This window comes from Peromyscus eremicus, chromosome 1 (assembly GCF_949786415.1).
Source record: "Peromyscus eremicus chromosome 1, PerEre_H2_v1, whole genome shotgun sequence".
NCBI classification, from domain to species: domain Eukaryota; kingdom Metazoa; phylum Chordata; class Mammalia; order Rodentia; family Cricetidae; genus Peromyscus; species Peromyscus eremicus.
In genome coordinates this window covers 114,086,025-114,108,963 of record NC_081416.1, presented here as the reverse complement: position 1 = coordinate 114,108,963, position 22,939 = coordinate 114,086,025, and the positions used below count along the sequence as shown (strand labels likewise).

Below are 22,939 nucleotides of genomic sequence, written 5' to 3'. Positions count from 1 at the left end.
AACCAGGACAGGCATGGGAGCAGAGGTGAGAGAGATGGCTAGGAAGCCAGAGAACACAGTCAGAGCCTGACTTTGCTGGCTTCTGCACGTGTGAGGCTGAGGCCCACACTGGAATTTCCCTCTGTCCCCTAAAGACACTCAGTGTTGGCTGACCATGGCGCCCCACCTGCTCTCTGCCTACTTTCTGCTCCATGTGACTCCCTTCAGGAAGGCAGAGCCTCAATGGGTACCAGGGACTGAATACTATTAGTACCCCTGAGGTTGGATGGGACAGAGGGCCTTGGGATGTGGGGAGTGAGTTCAGTTTTAATTTAGTTTAGTTTAGAGTGGGGATTCTGGGATGAGATTAGTCTTCTGTCCTCTGAGTGGCAGACAGGAAAGGATTTCCCAGAAATCACCTGAGATAAGTCATAGGACGACAGGCCATCTCGCTGTGCACCTCCAGTTCTGCCTGCTGCTGCTGAAGCTGCCTGCGAAACAGCAAGGCAACACAGGTGTGAGGAACAGAAGGGTGAGAGGCAATGGGGCCGAGGCAGAAATCACGCTCCTCAAAGTCACCACGTAGCCCATGCTCAACCGATCGCTGAAAGGCTTTTTACACTTATTTTACTCCAACCCCTGTGTTTCAGGTTTAGACTTCTGCATGAGCTGTTGAAAAGGTAAGGTAAAGTGTGTGTGTGTGTGTGTGTGTGTGTGTGTGTGTGTGTGTGTGAGAGAGAGAGAGAGAGAGAGAGAGAGAGAGAGAGAGAGAGAGAGAGAAAGAAAGAGAAAGAGAGAGAGAGATCTGTGGGTGTGTGCATGTGCATGTAGAAACCAGAGGTTGGCATCAGGAGTCCTTCTTGATTGGTTTCCACCTTATCACTGAACCCAGAGCTCCCCAATTGGCTAGAATGGCTGGCCAATGAGCTCCAGGCTTCCACATTTCTGCACCCCAGGAGCTTCAGGGTTATGATAAGCTGTTTACATGGACGCTGGGGACCCAAACTCAGGTTCTCAGCCTTCAAATTGTATTTCTGAGACAGGGTCCTGCTATGCACCCTGGACTGGTCTGGAATTCTTGACCCTCCTGCTTCAGCCTCTCTATTTCTAGGAGGATAGACAGGCGCCACCAAGCCTGGCTCAAACAATAAGCATCATCTAATGACTTCTGTATCATGCAGGGTAAAAAAATACAGTACTGAAATTGTTTTAAAAGCAAAATCCAGGAAAGCGGTTGGTTTAGCACTTAGCAAAGCTGCTGGCTGCAGTGTGCACACCTGCCATCAGGATGTACATCTTCTTATTCATGCCTCATACTGGATTTTCATGGTGGTTATTTCATCCACATGCTAAAATCAAGAAGCCGGAGTTGAAGGCTGCAGTTAGGTCAGAGATGTTCTGTTACAGCAGAGCAGGATCTGACTTCAGAGATGATTCCAATTTGGTTGGCTCCTCCTACTCTGCTAGGCTCCACCCACACAGTCAGGCTCCTCCCACTCTGCCAGGCTCCTCCTACTCTACCAGGCTCTTCCTACTCTGCCAGGCTGTCCTATTGGGGTGCTGGAAAACACCCAGCACCTTCAAATTTTAATGTAGGGAGAAGCTTCAAGTTTTAAAGTAAGGAGACTGGATTGCTTTCAGAGAACAGTCCTTAACCCAGATGCCACAAACAAGATAGAGTTTAAGAAAACTCAGTTCTAGATACCCCAGAGATGAGGCTCTGCTGGAGAACCTGCTGAGCAGCTGCTTTGGAATCAAACTCAAAAGTTCATTCAGTGTACTATGCCAAGGCAAAGGAAAGCACCATACCCACGTCCAGTTCTGATGATTCATAAACCCCGGATTCCTGCTCTGGTGGAGCTGGGTCTCCATGGAAGGACAGTTGAGAAGACTGAGCCTCTACAGGAGTGAAGGATTTGCCCTCTCACTGTGGTCCAAGAGCCCGGGAGCAAAGGCAGGGATGGAATCAGGAGCATGTGATGTCCCACCAGGCAGTGGAAGCCTATGCTTCCCACATCAACAAAGCAGAGCACCAAGAATAATACTCAAAACAAATAGAGATTTCAAAAAAATGTAAAAAGAGGGTTAGGATGTAACAGGGTTGGTAGGGCACGTCCCTAGCATGCATGAAACTGTGGGTTTAATTCCCTGTACCACATAAAGAGAGTCATGGTTACCCATGCCTGTAATCTCAGCACAAGGGATATGAGGTAGGAAAATCAGTAGTTCAAGGTTATATTCAAGGCCAGCCCAGGCAACATGAGACCCTTTCTTATTTTTTTTTAAAAGAATCAATATAATCATAACTATAAAAGAAGCATCACTGTCCTTCCTTGTTCTCACTCCATTATCTGCTTTGTTTCCTGTTCCCTGCATCTTGGGGAAGCATGATGGCTCATTGGCAGGCTGCTCATATCTGAACGGAAGACAGATCACCAGTACTTGGCCAACACTTTACATCTTTACAATATAAGACAATCAATTATCAGATAAAGGAGATGAGGCTCGGCGAGTTTAAGTGGTGTTCCCAGATAGAATGTGGCACAGAAAGGATTCAAATTCAGTTCTGCAGGGCTGTGGACCTTGGATTTTCCCCTCTGCCCAGGCCAGAACAAACACCTCCACATCCCAGGGCTCCTGGGGGACTCTGGACACTTGGCATTGACTTGATCAGGGTAGGAAATGGTATGACTCTGTATCCGTTTAGAGAAATTGCCCCTTGGCCTTGTGGGTTGGCTCAACAGCAGCCTGATGAAGGTGACCATCACCTGAGAGGTCACCAAGACCTCCTCCCAGGCAGAGGAGGAATGGTGCTAGGGTCTCAAGCAGCACCTGCAGCTCTCAGTCTCAGGCTCTCCTCTGAGGGGATGGAGAGGCAGGGACCAAGACACTCCCTGGGTTTGGAGCCTGTGACTAGAAGAGTCTCAGCCCTCACTGGCTTCAAGTTGTTGCCTGGTTTGCAGAAAGACAGACCAGGATGATGCCTTTGCTTCCAGAACTCACTCAAGGCTGCCTCCTGGGCATGCTCCTTAGGCTGTGGGGCTACTCTAAATTCTGCAGGGATTACCTACAATCTTCTACATCCATTCCTTCACAATTTCCACCTACTACCAAGCAGTCAACCACAACTAACTATCACTGAGTATGCGTGAGCATGGACCAGCTGGACTTTGGGCATGGTGGGACTTTAAGAACCTGTGTCTGTACTCACACAGGTATGTGCATTCATGCACACATAATGCAGCCCAGCCCCCACATGGACCTATACATCTGCACCCATGCATATAACACACAAGGGTGCACACGTGTACATGTGCATGTACACACACACACCAGGAACTTGTGTCACGAAAACCCAAGACAGCCTCAGACTAGTGCTATTTTAACAACAGAGGCTTGGCCCAGGGACAATTGCATGTCAGTCCCCTGAAGAGAGGGAGGATATGAAAGTCTATATAGGCCAGGCTGAGCAAATGTGAAAAGATGGACATGACTGGCACCCAGTCAGCCCACGGCTGGCACCCAGTCAGCCCACAGCTGGTCTCTCAGAGTATCAGTTCCCTAACACCAAGAGCTGGCAGAGCTCAGATGTGCACCCAGTGTGTTGCATCAGCCTGTTTTTCTGGGCTCCCATCTGCGTGGAGGGAACAGGAAGCAGTCAGAGGTGACAAAGAGCCTTTTTCAGCAGCTTAGCACAGATGCTAAACACCCAATGCTTGCTTCACTTCTTCAGGAAGTTGCTTTTGGATGCTCTCTGGCTGAGGGCTACTGAGCAAGCAACTCCCCTCTCCTCCCACCAAGCAGGGGGCACTGGAGGATCTTTCCTAACTAGCCGGCCTCCTGCTGGTACAGCTGACCTCACAAATTCAAGAAAGGTCGGCTGTGCACACGCGTGGCCAGCACTGCCCTCTACCGTCCACAGGGAGCTTTTCAGCCTGGCCACCGAACACCTGGCTTAGACACGGAAGCCGGAGCAGCTGCTGCAGGTATCTCAGGGGCTTTCTGATCTGCACGACCTCCACGAACGGCTGAGAATGACTGGCCTGAGGCAGCAGGATGGGCCACCCCTGAACAAAACGCTTTTCTGTCTTTTCAACACTGCCTGGCTTTCAGAAAGAAGGCCAACCCTTTTAGCTGGAGCTGGCTTGCAGAGGAGACTGACTTTGCTTCCAGGCCTCTTGGGGGTGTTTCCCCAGGCCCTGGGGACTGGTTTGCCCTCTTCTTCCTCTGTATTGGTCCACTGTCTCCTGTCTGCCCCTACCCATGTTCTCACAGTTCTGAAGCCCAAGCCTTAGGCTTCCTGAGACCGGATTCCCCCTTAAGAACAAGAACGGTAACACATGCATCTTGACTGGTACAGGCCATGTCCGGTCATGGGGATCAGGGAGTATCAGCTTCATTAGTTGTGACCACACATGTGACTCTGACAGCAGAAAGTTAACAAAGACCAGAAGAGAATAATGATGAAAAACTTAAAGGTGCCAAACCTCCCCCAACAAGGAGTATCAGTCTGCTCTTCTCATCCAAATCTAGAAAGCTCCTGGGTGCCCAGCCAAGACTCAGAGCTCTTACTGTAGATGGGGTGACTGACATGATGGAAAATCAGCTTCACCAACAGGGAGGATTTAGGGTTGACAGTGTGGCACAGATGACCCCCAATGCCCAGAAAACAGCCTCACCCACAGGGAGCAGGCAGCCTCAGGGCCCCTGCTGTGTATAGACCTGTGTACACAACCACGTGTTATGAAGGAACAGAGAGGGATGCAGGGCAGAGGAGGAGGCAGAATCCAGAGAGGAGGTGGCTTTCCCTAAGAACCAACCAACCTGTTGGCATCCACAGGGCTAAGATTCTAGACTAGTGTCCAGGACTCTGAGTAGTTGGTACGTTTGTCTGTTTCCATGACTTCTTGGCTAGGCAGCCTGAATTGGCAGGTGTGAAGCCATATTGGGAGAGACAAGCTAAGGGCAGAGACCTGGCTTGCACAGATGCTAAGCATGTCAGTGCTGGCACTGTCCTTCTTATCTCTCTCCTTGGCAAGGACCTGGCAGCCCCAGTTTGTGAGCACCCAAGAAGCCCACTCATAGGCCTCTAGACCTTGAACACAAGTAGCAGTCAGGGCTTCCCTGGCCCCATGCATTTGGCTCTGCTGCCATTTCTCAACCTTCCTTATTTTCATCAGATCTAGGATCAGATATGGGTGTGGCACTCAGGGGTGCCTCCCTGGTCCCTAGGTAAGGAGCACCCCTCTTCCACATTGTGGCATTGATGGGGGGAAATGGAACACCCTCAGTTTGACCCAAAACCCAAGACAGAAAACGGAGATAAGATCATCTTTGTGCCCATCTGGATCGATGGCTTCTCCGATTTCTCCTGTTCCATTTACAGGTTTGACCAGCAGATGGGGTAGAAGAAGAATCCAGTTGTACCAAGTACACAAAGGTAGAAGATGTCTAGAGTGAGAGCTGGTCCAGCAGACAGTTGAGGGAAAAGTACCTGGGAGCAAGAGTTATGTGCTCCAGAAGGGGCCTGGTGGGAACGAATGATGGAGGGGCAGGGCAGGTCCCTAGAAGGATCGCCTGGTGCCAAGGAGATGGCAACAAGAAGGCCATGGGCTCAGGACCAGCCCTGACTGCACCTGGGAGACAGAGGTTGGGGGGTCCAGTGACCATGAGTGGCAGACACAAGGGCAGTATGCCAGCCTCATTCCATATTCTTTGTTACCCTAGACATGGCTTCCATGTGCTATAACTCACTAGGACACCTTTGTGTCCACATGTTTGCATGCATTAGTTCCTTGCTGGGTACAGATGTCTCCTAGGTCACACCAGGGTTACACATGATGAACCTAGCGTAAGTGTGTGGTATTGCAAACCACAAAAGCACCTGGGTCCCGAACTCATGGCCTCAAGCTTAGCAACACACATAGAGTGGTGGCTGTTTTCTCTCATGGATGTGGAGCTAAGTGGAGCTGCTGCTCACCGCCACGGCTTGGCATCCTGTGAGCTTCGTCTAGCACAGGGAGGGAGCAGATTCGAGTCCCAAGTGTGGTTTCCATTAAATGTCCATCACTTCCACAACAGTAAAGTCAAACTGCAGAAAATGGAGAGGCAGGTAGACTTCTGAAACTTCCAGGCCAGCTTTGTCTATATAGTGAGTTCTAGGTTAGCCAGGGCTAAAAAGACCCTGCCTCAAAAGAAAAAAAAAAAGTCTCAAAATAGTGTAAATGGAAGCATCTGAAATCAGCCTTCTTCTGTATTTCCTCCACATTTGATGTGAAGACGCATGCTCGCTATAGCATATTGGAGGCGCTGTGTCCACAAGTCTGTCCCACAGACGTGAGCTTAACTCCAGAAAGGAGGGGCCGTGGGTTGGGGGGCGGTGACATAGTCAGTAAGGCATGACAAGCTGTGTTGGAGCCCCAGTATGCATGTAAATAATCCAGGCTCAGCAGTGCTCATGTGATCCAGCACTGGGGAGCAGAGTCAGAGCCTGGCCAAACCTGAGAGCTCCACGTCCAGTGAAAGACTCGATCTCAAAAGGTAAGATGGAGCAACTGAGGAAGACTTCAGATGTCAACCCCTGGCTTCCACATGCAGGCACATGCCCATACACACACAGGGAAGAGGGCCATGACTCCAGGTCACAGAAGAGGAAGTGGACTTACTTGAGATCACAAAGCCAGGAACCAGCAGGGCCAAGGGAGAACTCAGGTCTATCTGCCAACTCCACGGACATGGAATGTGTGTAAAAGCAGGGGTCCTGGGCTGGGAACAGCGAGGGGGGTACTTCCAGGCTTAGGTGGTAGTGTTAGGTGCTACAACAGGCTGCCTGACCTTGGCCAGAACTTCAAGAAGCCCAGTCTCCTTCTTCCACCCACTAGCTTCAGCAGGACCAGGAGCGGCTAGCACAATGGGATGTGGAGGTGGGCACTGGCAGACCTCTTCTCTGCCTGGCTTGGTGTCAGAGGGAGAAGAACGGAATGCAGACTGCGGTACCCTGACCTGAACGTGGAGGGGATGCATGCACCCCACAGTAACAGGAACCTAGAGTCTCCCCTTTTCTTCCTCCTTCACCCTGTAGGGTTTTTGGACTGCAGTTAGAGCCTGTGGGAAGAAGGGAGCCTCAAGCAAAGCAGTTGAGGACGCGACTCATATGTGAATAATCAGCAGAAGAGAAGGCTGTGCACGTACTTGACATTGGTGTTGGTGCAGATGACGTACTCGATCTCATCGGAATAGGGGTTCTGGAAGGTGAAGCTGCTGGTACGGATCAACAGCCACTCCCGGTTCTTGGTGCGGAACCGATACATGACCGACAGCACTTGGCCCTTCAGCTTAACCACCTGCAAAAACATTTAGACAAGGAAGTCAGCAGGAGGAGGAAGAGGGAATGGCAAGGCAGTGTGGCCGGCTGCTGAGAAGGCCAGCAGGACCTCGGGACAGGGTGCTGCCACCAACAACAGTAAGGGGGGGGGGCTGTGAGAGTAAGAGTGACAGGCAGATGCTAAGCTCCCACCTCCATCTGCTTCCCTTCGAAACAGGGAGGGCACTGCCCTGGGGTCATTCTGTCACTGAGAGACCAGCAACAGTCAATGCTTCCAATTTCGTGGATACAAATCAGATGGCGAGCACACCATAAGAGTCGTATTTCTGTCTTTCTTTCTTTGCCTTGGGCATCGCTGGGGCTGGGGGCTAGTACTGCTTGGCGTAACTGTCTCACCGAAGTGTGCAGCAATAATGCATCATGGACTTACTTCTTAGATGGATTTAATTCACCTAAGATTTTAACCTCTGTTTGACACTGTGAAATGGACCAAATAAACTCTCAGGAAGGAGGTGACGTAGAATGGTAAATCTGCATGCATTATTTATGTGTATGTATCGATCTGCCGCTACTTTCATGTTGCAGCATGGTCTCCAACGTACTTTCACGGACACCCTGTAGTGCAGCCCAGCAAGGTTCTGGAAAGGTGGCTTCACTATTTACATAGTACCAGGATGCCAAGAAATTTATTAAGTTCTCCAAGACCAGATAGCTCTGGTTGCAAAAGGGGACAGGAACTATGATCTTATGTCCAAGTTACAAGCTTATCTCTCGGGGGACAGCTTGCTTTTTTTTTTTTTTCCCTCTGTTCACTCATACAATACAAGGTATGCAAAGACAGCCGCCCACTGGCAGCTGCAAGCACCCAGGTGTTGGTCTCACAGAAGAGAAAGAAGTGGGAGATAGAGAAGCTATAGAAATGACTATCAGACTTCGCCTGGATGTGATTGTCCCCAAGGACAAGATAAAGCAAGCAGAAGTCCTTTCTGTAGGCGTGCACAGCCTCAGGTCCCGGGAATGTAGGTCTTCAGTCTTCCTGAGTGTGATCACAGATGGACTGTTGACAAGAGCAGGGCTAGATTCTAGAGCCAGGCAAGGCCAGACTCCTCCTCATTTCACTGTGTTGCCATCCTGCTTCCCATTGGGAGTTTGCAGTCTCTGTCATACTGTACAAAGCCTGGGGACATGGTGATCGGAGGCTCACACAGCCCAGCCCAGTGCCTGGCACAGAGTAGCGCTTATAGCACACCTCACAAGCTGGCTTCATGGCCCTGGTCATCTCAGACTGGAGCAGAAGCGGCTAAGTGACTTCTCTCACACTGTCCCTGGAGAAAACCAGGCACAGACACACTGCAGAGTACCAGACAAGACCCTCTTAGGGAATATACAAGTGATCGCAAAACCAGATAGAAAGCTGGAAGAGGCAGAAGGAGGATGACTGGGGGTGAGGTGAATCTGGCCCACTCAGAGGATGCGGCCTCATAGACAGTTGGCCCCTGTCTTAGTCACTGTTCCACTGCTGTGAAGAGACACGATGGGACCTGGTAAGGCACATGTAAGGAACTTGCTTATAGTTTCAGAGGTTTAATGCATTATCATCATGGCAGAGAGCATGGCAGCAGATAGACATGGTGCTGGAGAAGTATCTGAGAGTTACATCCTGATCTGTAAGCAGAGGGGGGGGGGGAGAGAGAGAGAGAGAGAGAGAGAGAGAGAGAGAGAGAGAGAGAGAGAGAGAGAGATTGGGGCTTTTGAAACCTCAAAGCCCACCCCCAATGTGGTGATTTGAAAGAAAATGGCCCCCAAAGGGAGTGGCATTAATGGGAGGAGTGGCCTTTTGGAGTAGGTGTGGTCTCATTGGAGTAGGTGTGGCTTTGTTGGAGGAAGTGTGGGGGTAGGCTTTGGGGTCTCCCACGCTCAAGCTATACCCAGTAAGACAGACCACTTCCTGTTGCCCATAAGTTTAGATGTAGGACTCTCAGCTACTTCTCCAGCACCATGTCTGCCTGCATGCCACCATGTTGCCCCAAGATGATAATGGACTAAACTTCTGAAAATGTAAGCCACCCCAATTAAATGTTTTTCCTTTATAAGAGTTGCTGTGGTCACAGTGTCTCTTCACAGTAATCAAAAACCCTAAGACACCCAGTGGCACACTTCTAACAAGGTCACACCTCCTAATCCTTCTCAAATAGTACCACTCCCTGATCACTAAGCATTCACATATATGGGTCTATGGGAGGCATTCTTATTCAAACCACCACTGCCTCCTAACAGAGACATGCCTCTTCCCTCACAGGAGCCACAAGTCAAAGCCACATCCTCTTAGGTCAGAAGCCTGAGGGCTCCCTTGGTACCTACAGCATATATAGACCTCTGCCTGTCCTCTGTCCTGAGTGTGGAGGGTGTATGCTTTCTGTTTCTTCCAACAGAAAGACCTGAGGGGGCGTGAGAATTTTTCATGGTGTCTCACAGACCAGCAGCAGACCTTGCCTGTGTACAAAGCTGGGCTATGGGGCTGAGGGCAGAGAAAAGAGGAAGGGGGCTGCCAGTCCTGCCCCTTCAGCCATGAGTCCTCACAGCAGTATAATGTGTATTAAGGACATGAGCTTCAGAGCTGACAGACACCTGCTGCGGCTTTGTAACCATAGCTAGGGAAAAGCATGGTCTGAATCCTTGGTTTACTGACCTTAATACCCGGTATAGAGTCCCCACTGCCACAGTGAACATTCTGTTCCCAAGTACCTGTCACCCAGCAGGGGCTGGAGAGATGTGTAGACAAATATAACCACAGATTCTGCTACAAACCCACGATCAAATGTCAGGGGCTCACCAAAAGGGCTAGGAGTTGTGACCTAGTGTTTAGGTCCTGACCTGAATGAAGGGTTCCAGAAGGGAAATGAAGTTTGTGGAAGAGTTGGAGGGTAGGCATGATGCTGGCAAATGAGGTTGTTGGCTCTCCTTGCGGAAAGCACAGCAGGACAATCACGTACAGGCAGGGAAGCTGAGAAGTGATGGGGATTGAACTATGTATGTAAGCAGGGCTGGTAACAGGAGCCAGGTCTAAGTCCAGAGTGATGCGTCCTGCTGTGCTTCACTCAAGTGTGGGGCTGGTAATACAAGAGACCGCAAAGATAATAAGACCTAGCTTAGTTTGGCTCTTCATGAAAACGGCTTTCATGGAAATCATCATCATCATCATCATCATCATCGCTATGTATTATCATTATATATCACCATTACAATCATTCCCATCACTTTAATCATCATCATCATTACTGACTAGTAAATGCTCTGTTGCTGCAAAGAGATACCCTTACCACGGCAACTCTTACAAAGGACAACACTTAATTGGGGCTAGCTTACAGTTTAGAGGTTCAGTCCATTATCATCTTTGCATGAAGCATGGTGGCAAGTAAGCAGACATGGTGCTAGAGAGTAGCTGAGAGTTCTACCTTTGGATCAGCAGGCAGCAGGCAGAGAGAGAGAGAGAGAGAGAGAGAGAGAGAGAGAGAGAGAGAGAGAGAGAGATTGAGAGAGAGAGACACTGGGCCTGGCTTGAGCATTTGAAACCCCAAAGGCCACCCCCAGTGACATACTTCTTCCAATAGGCCACACCTCCTCCAACAAGGACACACCTCCTAACCCATGTCAAGTAGCACCACTCCCTAATGACTATATGAGCCGATGGGGACCATTCTTATTGATAATACCACAATAACTACCACCATTATCACCCTCACTACCATCATCACTATTACAGTCCTCACCCTTACAATCATTACTATCACCTCACAATCAGTTGTCAATATCATCACACTAATTACCATCACCATCATCATTAGCATCGTAATCATTACTATCACCATTACAATCATTGCTATCACCATCATCACCACCACCACCACCACAATCACTACTATCACCGTTATCATCACCACAATTATTGCCATCACCATCATTATCACAATCACCACCACATCACCATCATCATCATTTATGATTATCACAGGCAAAGCCATGACTGGCCTGACCATCCACAGCATCATAGTCACCACCATTATTATCATTATCACCACCACTACCATTACAATCGTCACCATCAACATCAGTGATGACCACAAACGGTCACCATTATCACCATCACCTGCCATCCACCCTGCCCCGGGTCACGACAGCAAGACCAGGGCTTCCAGGGCATCTACTCACATCTCACCTGGGCTCCACTCTCTACTGTGTCACAGTTGGCTGTGTAAACCACAGATGCCACAAGAACCCAGCAGCTTTGAAAAGAAAGAGGAGTTGAACATCTCCTCTCACCCTGGTAGGCAGCTTCAATAACATGTATTGAGATCAGCTACCTCGTGGATGTTAGTGAAAGGGAAACCAAGGCTGTGGCAATAGAGGGGGAAGCCCTGGCTCAGGTCCAAGACACATGGGCAGCAACTGTACAGCCATAAAGACATCCCAAGGCACACCCACACTTGGCCCGAGTTTGTGTTCTTTGGGCACTAGCCACCAACAATGAAGGGGACCAGTGTTGATAAAGGGAAGTGGTTTGTTCTTGAGAAAGCTGAGTCAGCCCTTGAACTCTGGTTTTAAACAAAAGCACCGAACAGCCCAGACAGGAAGCCCATCGAACACACACAAGTTCTGAGTCTAGTGTGGTGTCAACGGACCTTCCCAGGGGCCAGGAAACTGTATCCGTTCCCAGAATTCCCTTTTCAGTCAGTTTGCCAAGAGGTCAAACAGAAGAAAGAAAGTTAGAGCAAGCTCCTCCTCCACACCCATTCCTTCTGTTTAGATATGCTCCATCATAACGGCAGTGGTGGTGGATGACACTCAGAACTTTCTTAGTCCCATTGTCCACTAGGAAAAACATGAGGACAGCATTTGTGGGATTCCATGGGAAAACACATGAAGAAGGATCTGGATAGTTACCGGAAACAGGATGACAGGCCCATCACCATGACAGAGTCACAGCCATATATACCCAGGAAGATGAAACCAATAGAGCCCAGGCCTGGCTGTGCAAAGTCACCTTTACTGCCACACACACAGCTGACACACGGTACAAAGCATCCTGGTAAAGTCTCATCATTCCGATTTCACATTTTCCCCAAATGGGAGCCACCTGCTGTAAGTTCTGATCTGCTTAGGCAGCTTGGTTCAAATTTACCCTCCCGGAGATGATGCCCACAAGTACAGGCATGGGGGTCTGCCCACAGTAAAGCCAGGCTTCAGTGAAAGAGATCAAAAAAGAGGAAGTAGACAAAAGAAACGACACGTGGTAAAGGAGAAGCCAAGAGGAGGATCTCTGTCTTAGTCACTGGGAAGATCTCATGGGTGACATGGGTTGGAAGATGTCAGTCAAATGGAGAGTAGAGGGTAGTATTCCAGCCAGGGCATGGCTCAGTCATGGCCAAAAGATGGGGAAAAGAATGTTCAAGGAAGTAAGAGAAGCCAGTGAGACTGAAGAATCATGTCCAAAGGAGCATGGAATGGGACCAGGCTTCCATGGAGCCTGAAGCTATGGGAAGAAATACACATTTAACTCTAGATACACGGACCATGGTTAGCAAGTTTTAATGAAAAATGTGACTGAACCCAGTTTGTGTTTTTACAAAGGCTTGGAGTGAAATGACCACAGAGGGAGAGACACAGCAAGGGAACGTCTGCAGCGGTCAGATAGGAGGGGCAGGGATGACAGGAGAAAGCAGGGAGACATCAAGGTGTCTTGTAAAGGTGTTCCAGGAAGGCCTGTCATGTGATCTGTGCCTAAGCGATGCTGAGCTTTGTACTGAGCAACTGGCTGGAAGTGGTGTGAGGGAGAGGCCCCTGGGCCCTCAGATGGAGAGGTGAAGAGCTGCCTGGGAGGAGGCAGGCATGAAGCTAGAGGACAGGTGGGCTGGGGCCACCCGGGGGTTGAGATTACGAGGAAGAAGTACTACGGTTGATGTCAGAGCCTGTCTTCACAGCTGCAGAAGAGTGTGAAGAAGTCAACCAAACCGGGCTAGGGGACGGAAAGGAAACCAGAAGTGGGAAGGAGTGACTTCGGAAAAACAGAGCTGAGATCAAGGAGGAAGGCGGCTGCCCCGGAGTGCCACCCATGTAGGTGTGAAGCTGGAGGCCCAGGACTCTGCAGATGGAGAGGCCTTCCCCTGGCTGGGCTTGAGATACTTGCAAAGCAAAATGCTAAAGTAAGCCCATACTCCAGATGGATGACAGCAGATTCCTCCCTCTTGAAAAGTGACCCAAAGGTCTCTTTTCTTATGTCCATTTTTTCCTTTTCCTGGAGTCAGAAAAACTATGTCAGAGTCTGCTGGAGTGAGTTTTTCCCTCCTCCCAGGCCAGCTCAGGAGCCAACAGACCTCATTCTGAATTAGCTCTAACTTGTGAAGTATGACACTCTGGCCCTTTGCTTCAGTGAGCCTCTCCTAACCCCTGCCACCACCCCAGGACCCAGCAGTCCTTCCTCCTGGGACTCACGCTATGGGTGCCTGTTAGAGAGTGTATGCTCAGAAAGCAGAAATGATGCACAGAGTGCCATTATTATGGTGGCCATTCTGCCATGCTGCCTCTCCCCACCATCCCCATCTGAATGATTTTCTCCTTAACTTGCCTCCCACATCTGATTCCCACAGGTCCTGCACAGCTCTGGGAACCCATTGCTCATTTTAAAGCTCTCCTGACTTATTTTTATTTTCATTTTTCTGTGTACCTGGGCTTCTCAAATGGCCCTTCAAAGCTTTGTTCTGCTTACATACTCGAAGAAATTGCTACTCACCTTTATGTGACCTAGGAGAGAACTGAGGCCCTATAGCATGGCGCAGGAGGCCTCAGACCCGGCCTGGCTGGTCTCACTGTCCGCCACTTCCTCCTTGTCAGCCCAAGGAGCTGCTGAGGATCCTCCCGGCAGGCCACCAGAGTGCCTGGCATGGCCCCCTCCCTCTGGCATGTTCTCTCATTTCTTCTGTACTGTTCTTTTACGACTCATGTCAGCTGATCCCTCCACTGGAAGCTGACTCTTCTCCCAAGTTACCCTGTCTAGCTTTGGTGCTTGGGGAGACTCTTCAGAGTCTGTCCTCCTTTCCTAACACATAGCCACGACTTCTTTGTGTATCTTACTCCCGTGCTTGAACTCTTGCCCAGAATGGCTGTCTGACATTGTAGTAGGGCACTCCAGCCTGGGAGTTCACAGTAGGCCTCCATCCCTCTTGCCATCCCCTACCTCCAGGTACCTCACTAGGCACCAACGGCAGCAGCCAGGGGCAATACCTGCTGGAAGCTTTCCCGTAGGTGGCTCTGATCCTCAGGGTGGCAGAATTCCAGAATATCCTTTCCCAGAAGGTCCTAAAGGGGACAGATACCTTTAATAACCCCAAAGACCACTCGCCATCTCTTATCCCCAACTCTGGAGACAAAGGTGCTGCTTACATCCCCGTGAGCCCACCTCCTCTTGCCTGCCCACCAAAGTCTTAAACATATGATGGCCCCCCTCGTCCTGTCTGCTGAGGAGTTGGCTTCCTTGCATCCATTCTGAATCCCCTGGCTCAGTCCTCACTGATGTCTCATTTTGCTTGGGTGCTAGATCAGCAGCTTTACAACACAACTTTAGTTCTGTTTGCCTTGGAGAGGCAAACTGCAATCAACATATTTTTTAAAAACATCCAAAGTAAGCTCAAGGACAGACATGCTACTTACAAAAACTAAAACTGTTTAAGTATGGAAAACAGTGGCCGAATGGGGCTACAATAACTGGGCTTGCCTCAAGCCTGCTGATTATTGACCTTCACTAGTCTATGTGTTATTTGAAAGATTCAGCCTTCATCTGTAACTTGGGTGTTTTACAGTGAATGGGAGCAGAATATAAAAAACCCATCAAAGGGCAATTTCAAGCATGCACTAGGAAGTGCCTTAAACAGCATTAGATGTGACCTAACTCAATGATGAGAACCTGCATCAGCACATGATGCTTAAAGTGAGCTGACTCAGCAGCCAGGGCAGTTCCTATGCCCCAGGAGCACACAGACACTCAGGGGAAGCTGCTGCGGAATGCACCGGTCTGTCCAGAAATGCACTGCTGTCAGGAGTCATCGGCATTTACCTTAGTCTATCAGAGAGGTCACAGTTTGCACGAATCTAGCTTCAGAATTATAGAAAGTCTCTCATGTTTCTGCTTGGGACTGTTCCTAGTTCTAAAATCTACACCCAGGCCTGATTCCAGCCTGGATAAAAAGTTAAGTAAATAAAAAAATACACATGCAATTAAAATAACTCACGTTACCACATCCCAAAGCTTCCCAAAGTCTGTTCCTTAGAACAAAGAGCCCCTTCTTTTTAAAATGATTTTCTTATTTTAAAAATCTCTATAGAAAAGGCAAATGATATATAATAAACACTTACATATCCATTTCATTGATTCAATTGTCAATATGTTACCAATATTTTCTTTCTTTTTTCTTCATAGATGTCCACACACAAATGCAGATGGGAGTTTGTATGTGTGTGTGTGTGTGTTAACTAGATCACTTGACAATAACTTGTAGCTCCAATAACACTTCTCCACAAGGCCTTTTAGCATTAATATAATAAATGCCAGCATACTACAAAACCAAAACGTGATCATGCCTAAGAAATCAACACTTATTTGGTAACATCTCCATACTCCCCACACTTGTCCCTTAAGTGTCTCCTCTAGGTAGAGATCCTTAGGTTTGGGACACAGTTCGATACATGTGGTTGTGGTTTCTTGGCTTTACCTGAGTGGCTCATGCCACCGATTTTTCAGGAAGAATCTGGAGTAAAGACCAGAAATATGTCCCAAGTAGAAAGGTTTCCCCAAAAGATTAAGCAACATCCTTTGGGCATCTTGACAGATGTGAGACACAGATAAGCTTTGTAATTTAAAATAAACTGATCTCAACTCCCCCTCCTTTGTGAAAACACAGCAAGAGCTACAGAAAGGTTAGGACAAAAGACAAGGAGTCCACTTAAAGTGGTGCTGTCTTATGACGAAGTTTCACTTGGGAAGGGTGTCAGTCTAGACAAACAGGGAATCTAGACTCATACATGATTTCTCCAAGATGTCATTGTGCTGAACCTTGAACAAGTAAGATAAACACATTTTGAGTGAAGTTAAATCTTTCACCAGCTTTTGGGAGCTCAGGGCTAGCCACTGACCTGGGGTTGGTAGCCAATCACACTGATGCATCTTGGGTCCACAAATGTGATGATTCCATCAGAGTTATGCCGGGACAGGAACTCCGTGGGCACTGACATGCCGCTCATGTCCATGCACACAGGAGAGCTGGTCACCTGGAACGGAGGGTTGATAAAGATGCAGATGAGAACCTGGTAAGAATCCACATAGCTTGAAGTTCACACATCCTTCTGTGTCACTGGAAAGATGAATGGGGGGGGGGGGATTTAATTAATGCTTGGCCACTTCCTTCACATTTCTGAGCATTTGTTTCCTTGTTAGTCAATGGGAATAATGAATAATTACAACAATTTATAACTGTGATGCCAAAAGAGATACTGCCTGCTTTGCTGACGAATGGCTGGTGCTCAGTACATGCTGCTACTTTCTCCGTCTCCCATCATCCTTTCTATAACTGGTGCAGAGAGTATGTATTTCTGGACCCAACTATTCTTATTTTACACTCCAGTGAAGATCCAATGCTTGCTTTATTTGAATGAACTGCTTATTCATTTGTTGAAAATGGTCAGACCTAGGAGACCAAGGATGTAAAACATGAGCATTTTGTATTATGTCAACTATGCCTCCCTTCATCAGTTTGGAAAACACCCTAAGTGTCAACGGAAGAATGAATAAACCAGTTGACTGAGTAGCTACTGTATATCAGACATCAAGTAAACTTAAAAATGTACAGTTTTATTTATTTACTTAATGTGTATGAGTGTTTTGCCTACATGTATGTCTGGGTACCACCTGTGTGCTTGGTGCCTGAGGAGGCCAGAAGAGGGCATCAATGCCCCCTGGGGTTGGAGCTGCAGACAGTTGTAAGCTGTCATGTGGCTGCTGGGAATTGAACCTTGGTCCTCTGGAAGAACAGTCAATTCTCTTAACACTGAGCCATCTCTCAAGCTTCAAGTAAACTAACTTTTGACAGGGTAGGGTCCCTGCTCCAGAGGACTTTGTCAGGCACAAGTATACCCTCAGCTAACCGCAGAAAACAGTGTGCAGATGAAGTTGAGGTGAGAACTCTGTGTTATGAGAGAACACAGTGCAAAGCAACATCCAGTGTTAACTAAGGACATTGGCATTTAGTTAGGTCTCAAGGGATGAGACAGTAGGAAGCACACAGAAGGAATTTTGAAAGCAGAATGGCAACGAAGAAAAACACAAGGTAGAAGCAACAGCTTGAAAATACCCACAGAGGTGGGGAACCATGTGGTGGCGTCATGAGAAGGGAATAACGTGGCTTGGTAAGAGGATGTGGTGAGATGGGAAGATGGGAAGACGGGAAGGAGAGGAAGCTGGAATGATGAGTTTGGACTTTGTACCACAAAGCCCGTGAGAGACTTTAAAGGTGGTTAGCAAGGATGTGACTTCAGGAAGAACTCATCTCTGCAGTAACATGTAGGTGGGAGAGAGGTCTACTGACCCTCAGTACAGCAAGGCCTCTGTGGAGTATCCCTCACAGTATCCCCTTTTTTAATCTTCAGGATTAGCCTTACCCTTGACCCAGAGTGAGACACATAACCCCACAAATACTGAGCACACAGGAGCTCCAAATAAAGAAGCGTCCAAACTCAGTCTCTTGTCCCGCACAGTCACGGGCACTCACCGAAGATGAAAAGGACAGGCTTTTTGCTTACCTGGAGCCTCCCGATTGCTACAAGGCAGTATTTGCTGCCTTGTCCTACATCAGCGTCTTCTTCGGGTATGGTCATTCCTGAAATGAGACATACCAGCGTCATCAACATGCCCAAAGTTACTGGCTAAGTGGGGACAGCAGCCACGATTTCATTCATGCAACTGCAAATACAGATCCAGTGCTGTCACTCAGAGCTGGGAGGCTAGCCAGAGCGCGCTCAGCAGCCCCACAATATTTCCTGCTCCTCCCTGCCTGACAGTGTCTGACGATTCCAGGATACATCACCATCTGCATCTGTGGATGACACAGAGGCAGCGAAGGAGGGTAGATGCAAGTCATTCATCTCTACGTATGCACAATTTGCCTGCAACCGTTAGAGTGAAGCACCGACAGGAAGACTAAGCAGGTCTTGTCGATCATCCAAACAGTTCACTTTCCTGTTGACAAGGAATCAAAGACCATCAGAGGTGGTGCACACTTGGTTGTTTTTTGTTGGTGGTGGCTTTTGTTCGTTTGTTGGAAGCCAGGTCTCACCAGGCAGCCTTGGCTGTCCTGAAGCTTGCCATGTAAACCAGGCTGGCCTCAAATTTACAGAGATCTTCCTTGAATGTGGAGATTAAAACTGTACATCCCCCACATCTGCTGGTGAACACTTGTAATCCCAGCACTGAAGAGGCACAGCTGAGCAGATCCCCTTGATCTGCTTGCCAATGAGCCAGCTTAGGTTACGTGGCGAGTTCCAGACCACTGAGATACTCTCACAAACAAACATACAAACAAGGTGAATGATACCCAAGGAACAGCACCTGAGGCTGCTCTTTGGCCCCCACATACATGTGCTTACACGCATGCACACAAACATGTACCTGAATATACATGAACATACATGTATACAGATACACAAAGTACATCTCGGAAACCCGCCAGATTTGTTCACAGAGCTAGCTCTTCCCCAGTTCCTTTTCAGAACTACAAAGCACTTAGTTGTGCTGATGTGCCAGGTTTATCCAACCATCTCTCATGTGTGAACCACCCGTGAGGTGTTTTCGGTGCTGTGCAGTTAGACGCAATGGGCATTCTAGCACGTGTTGTTTTTTAATAACTGGAGATGCTCCTGCAGGGTAGCAGTTCTCTAGAAATGGGATTGCTGGGTCAAATATACTTTCTGCTTTGATAAAACTCCCTCCAGATGGGCTGTACCAGTTTGCATTCCAGCCACTGATGCCTGAAAGTCTGTTTCTCTATGTTCTTGGCTAACAGAACGCGCTGTCAGGTTTTTGTCAGTTTGACAGGTGAGAATAGATGTCTTAATTTGCATTTCAGTAATTATAGTTATGTTTGAATATCACTTTATGTTTAGAACTGCTTTTGCGTTTTGAGTTTTAATGAATTATCTGTTCAGGTTCTTCCTCATTGTTCTGTTGGATTTTGGCTACCTGTTTCCCATTGTTGTCCTCCAGACAGGTTTTCTACATCCCAGGATGGCTTTGAACTTTGTTTGTAGCCAAGGATGACCTTGAACTCCTTATCCTTCTGTCTTCACCTTGCAGGAGATAGGATTATAGCTGTGGGTGGGGGGGTCTCACTTTTAAAGAGCTGTCTCTGCAAAGAAGGATGCTATACATTTGTTCTCCCACATGGTCCTTTGTCTTCTAACTTTGCTTACGATGATGAGTCCGAGCCACAGTTAGAAAGTGATTTCTCATGCAGAGATTAAAATGACTCCCCCTTGTTTCTCGCTGGTGATTTCCTGGCCTCGAATTTTACATTTAGATGTCTCAGATGCTCAATTACTCCTGTGTAGGATATGAGATACATATCCATGTTTTCTTCAAATATGTGACTCTTCAGTTATCCCACTGATATGTGTTGAAAGTACAGTGATCTGAGATACCACTTTGATCCTGGAACAAGTCCCCACATATGCTTGGGTCTAATTATGGACTTTCCTTCCTACTCCACCAGTCACCAATCCATCCCAGCCCCAGTGCCACACTCCCCAAACCTAAGCGGCACCCCTGTGTGTTCTAATGTCTTCTAGGGCTTCTGGTAGGGTTGTCTTGGCTACTTTTAAATGTGTTTTTTCCACATGAAACTTAGTATCAACTTACTTAACTTCATAAAATAGTTTGATGACATTGCTAATAGGCCTGATTAAATTTCTAATTTTCTTCTTTCAGGAGAAATGATGTCTTCGAAATATTGATTCACCCTCCCAAGGCACAGGATAAGGTGTTTTGTTTTGTTTTGTTTTTTAATCACATATTTTATCCTCTTTCTATGTTTTTCAGAATGGTTCAAAATGTTCCCCATATATGCTTGTACTTTTTACACTTGTTAAACTTATTCCCTCATCCATGTTGGGATGTCATCTGGTGTTATCACCTGTGACTGTCTTGTTTAGGCAACCATATTGTTAAGATTTCAAGGGTGTGAAAGAAAAACAAAGCAAATTTCTACTAGCTGAGACAATCATTGCACTTTCCCCCACTTTCTGAGAAGGGACTCCAACTTTGAAACAAGCTTATCACTACCCTTCTGGATATTGTATAGCTGTAGAAAATGATGTAAGTCTGAGATATTCCCAGCAGAGAAGAAGGAGTGAGGAGGACATGGTCCTCAGTGAGGACTGTTGTGCATCATCCATGGCTAGGATAGGCATTTCCAAGCTCTATCCTTACCATGTGTGGGCTTAATAAGTGAGTGTTCATTGGAAAAAAAAAAAGATTTCATGAGTGCAACTCTGTCATAGATAAAAGACGCTATCTCACACTATCTCACAGCAGACACCGTAGTCCTTTGGTTCTTACGATCTTTCCACCCCCGTTTCTCTGCAGTGTTCCCTGAGCCTTAGGTATGAGGGTTGTGTTGTAGATGCACCCATCAGAGATGGGAACCCGGCAGTCAACTGTTTTCTGCATGTTGACCATTTGTGGATTTCTGTGATGGTTCTTTGCCTGCTGGCAAAAAAGCGTCTTTGATTAGGGGTGAGAGATAAGTTTATCTACGGATCTAAAGACAGATATGCGGAATGAAGTTGAGAATTATACTGGTTCAGGAACATGGCAGTAGTAGGTTCTCCTCTAGGGTCCATGACCTCATCAGTCACAGGGAGTTGGCAAGGTTTATAGTTCCAGCCATGCTTTCCCTCCTACTGAGTGGGCCTCATGTCCAGTTAGGTGGTTGTCTACTACTCTCCAAATCTAAATGTCACCATTGCACCCTCGGGTATATCTTCCTGTGCTGGTCATGGCTGTGGCTTTAGGACTTTGAATTGCTTCTCAGAGGAGACTTTCAGGTCCGTTCCAGCTGTACTCTTCCAAGTCCTGTGACTTCAGCAATAGGGTCATACCTTCACAGCCTGGGAGGCAAACAAGGACAATAGCCTATTTGTTTTAGGGAGTCCCTTGGATTCCCTTGACCAACAAACTCAGAGGGTTTCCCAGGCATTATTACCCCCAAGTTCCCACTATGTTCTGAGCTCCATGCTGGTGATGTGTGTGTTACTATTACAGTCATGTCCCTTTGGAGAATCCAAAAGAAGACAAACAAACAGATGTAAAAACTGTTATAATGACAAGTGCAAAGTGAGCCAGTCCAGGCAAACCCAGTGGCTTGCAGTACAGGGCAGGGCTTCACAGGTTCATCAGTATCAGGTTATATACTTGAGATCAGCCGAGACTGGAGGAATGGCTCTTATGGCTGCAGGTGGCACTGGGCTGGGGGAAAGGAGGGATAGTATAATACAGTGAGGAGCCTGGTGTAGTTACAGTTTATCTTCCTAGCCAGCAGCTGAAGGCTCTGGGCACCCCTGCTGATAGAAGGCCTCTCCTGTTAGACTCAGCCTATATCCTCTGGGAATGGCAGCCTGGCAGTCCCAGCTAAGGAGAACACATCCTGGTACCGGCTCAGCAGACATCTGCTGGGCCCTCACTGGAGCCAAAGGCCATTCAGTCTCAAGCCAACCCACACTACTTTCCCACTCTTTTATACACAATACTGGCAGGCTCTACAGTTTGCCTTTACAGGTCATACAAGATGAAATGATGGTTTGTGATTGGATCAGGTCAGCAGAAAGGTAATACATGCAAAGAGAAATAAAGAGTCAGCTGCCAGAGAATCTTTGTGGAGAGTCAAAAAAGAAACAAAGAAATCAACAGCGCAGCATCCCCCACCCTAGACGTTAAAACTCTTTATCCTTGGAGAAGCCTGAGGACATCTTTGAGTTGCAAGGTCTGGGAGCCCCAAAGAAGAAAGGCACAGGCACAGTTTGGTACTTAGGCAGACAAACCGTTCTGTGGGCTGGAAAACAGGGTAAAGGAGCGTCAAAGGTAAACTGGGGTAAGACGGCTGTGTTAGCAACACAGTAGCCACCAGGACACAAGTGTATCAAGACCTCCAAGGAGAAAACAGGAAAGGCATAAATCATCCTGGAAAAAAAGAGCGCATGCTATGAACAAGCAATTCAGAGTTAAATACCCACAACATGTGTGCCCCCAAAGGACATGAAATTTCACACTAAAGAACATTTGATTAAAAAATGTCACATCTCTTCCGAGTTCCAAATATCACACTGATAGAGCTTACAGGATGATGGAAACTTCTAGAGATGTTGGGAGGTGGGGAGGGGACACTCAGATCCTCCTCTGCAGGGTACTTTGGTGGTAGCTCTGTCAACTTAAATTATCATGTTTGCACTACTTCTGGGACTAACCTGTAGCACGGATTGTTAGAAGGTCTTATTAATAAAAACAAACCTGGAGCCAGGTCTTGGGGCGAACATTGGAAGATC

The 22,939-nt window shown here is 47.8% G+C and overlaps 1 protein-coding gene across 1 annotated transcript in view; it reads right to left on the bottom strand.

Annotated features, from left to right (window-relative positions):
* Positions 1–22,939, bottom strand: part of Arnt2 (aryl hydrocarbon receptor nuclear translocator 2) — a 162,282-nt gene that overhangs the window by 22,449 nt on the left and 116,894 nt on the right. The window contains 6 exon segments of the mRNA XM_059271971.1: positions 399–433; positions 436–470; positions 7,171–7,322; positions 14,582–14,656; positions 16,487–16,621; positions 18,149–18,225. Of these exon segments, the coding sequence (XP_059127954.1) occupies positions 399–433; positions 436–470; positions 7,171–7,322; positions 14,582–14,656; positions 16,487–16,621; positions 18,149–18,225 (509 nt within the window).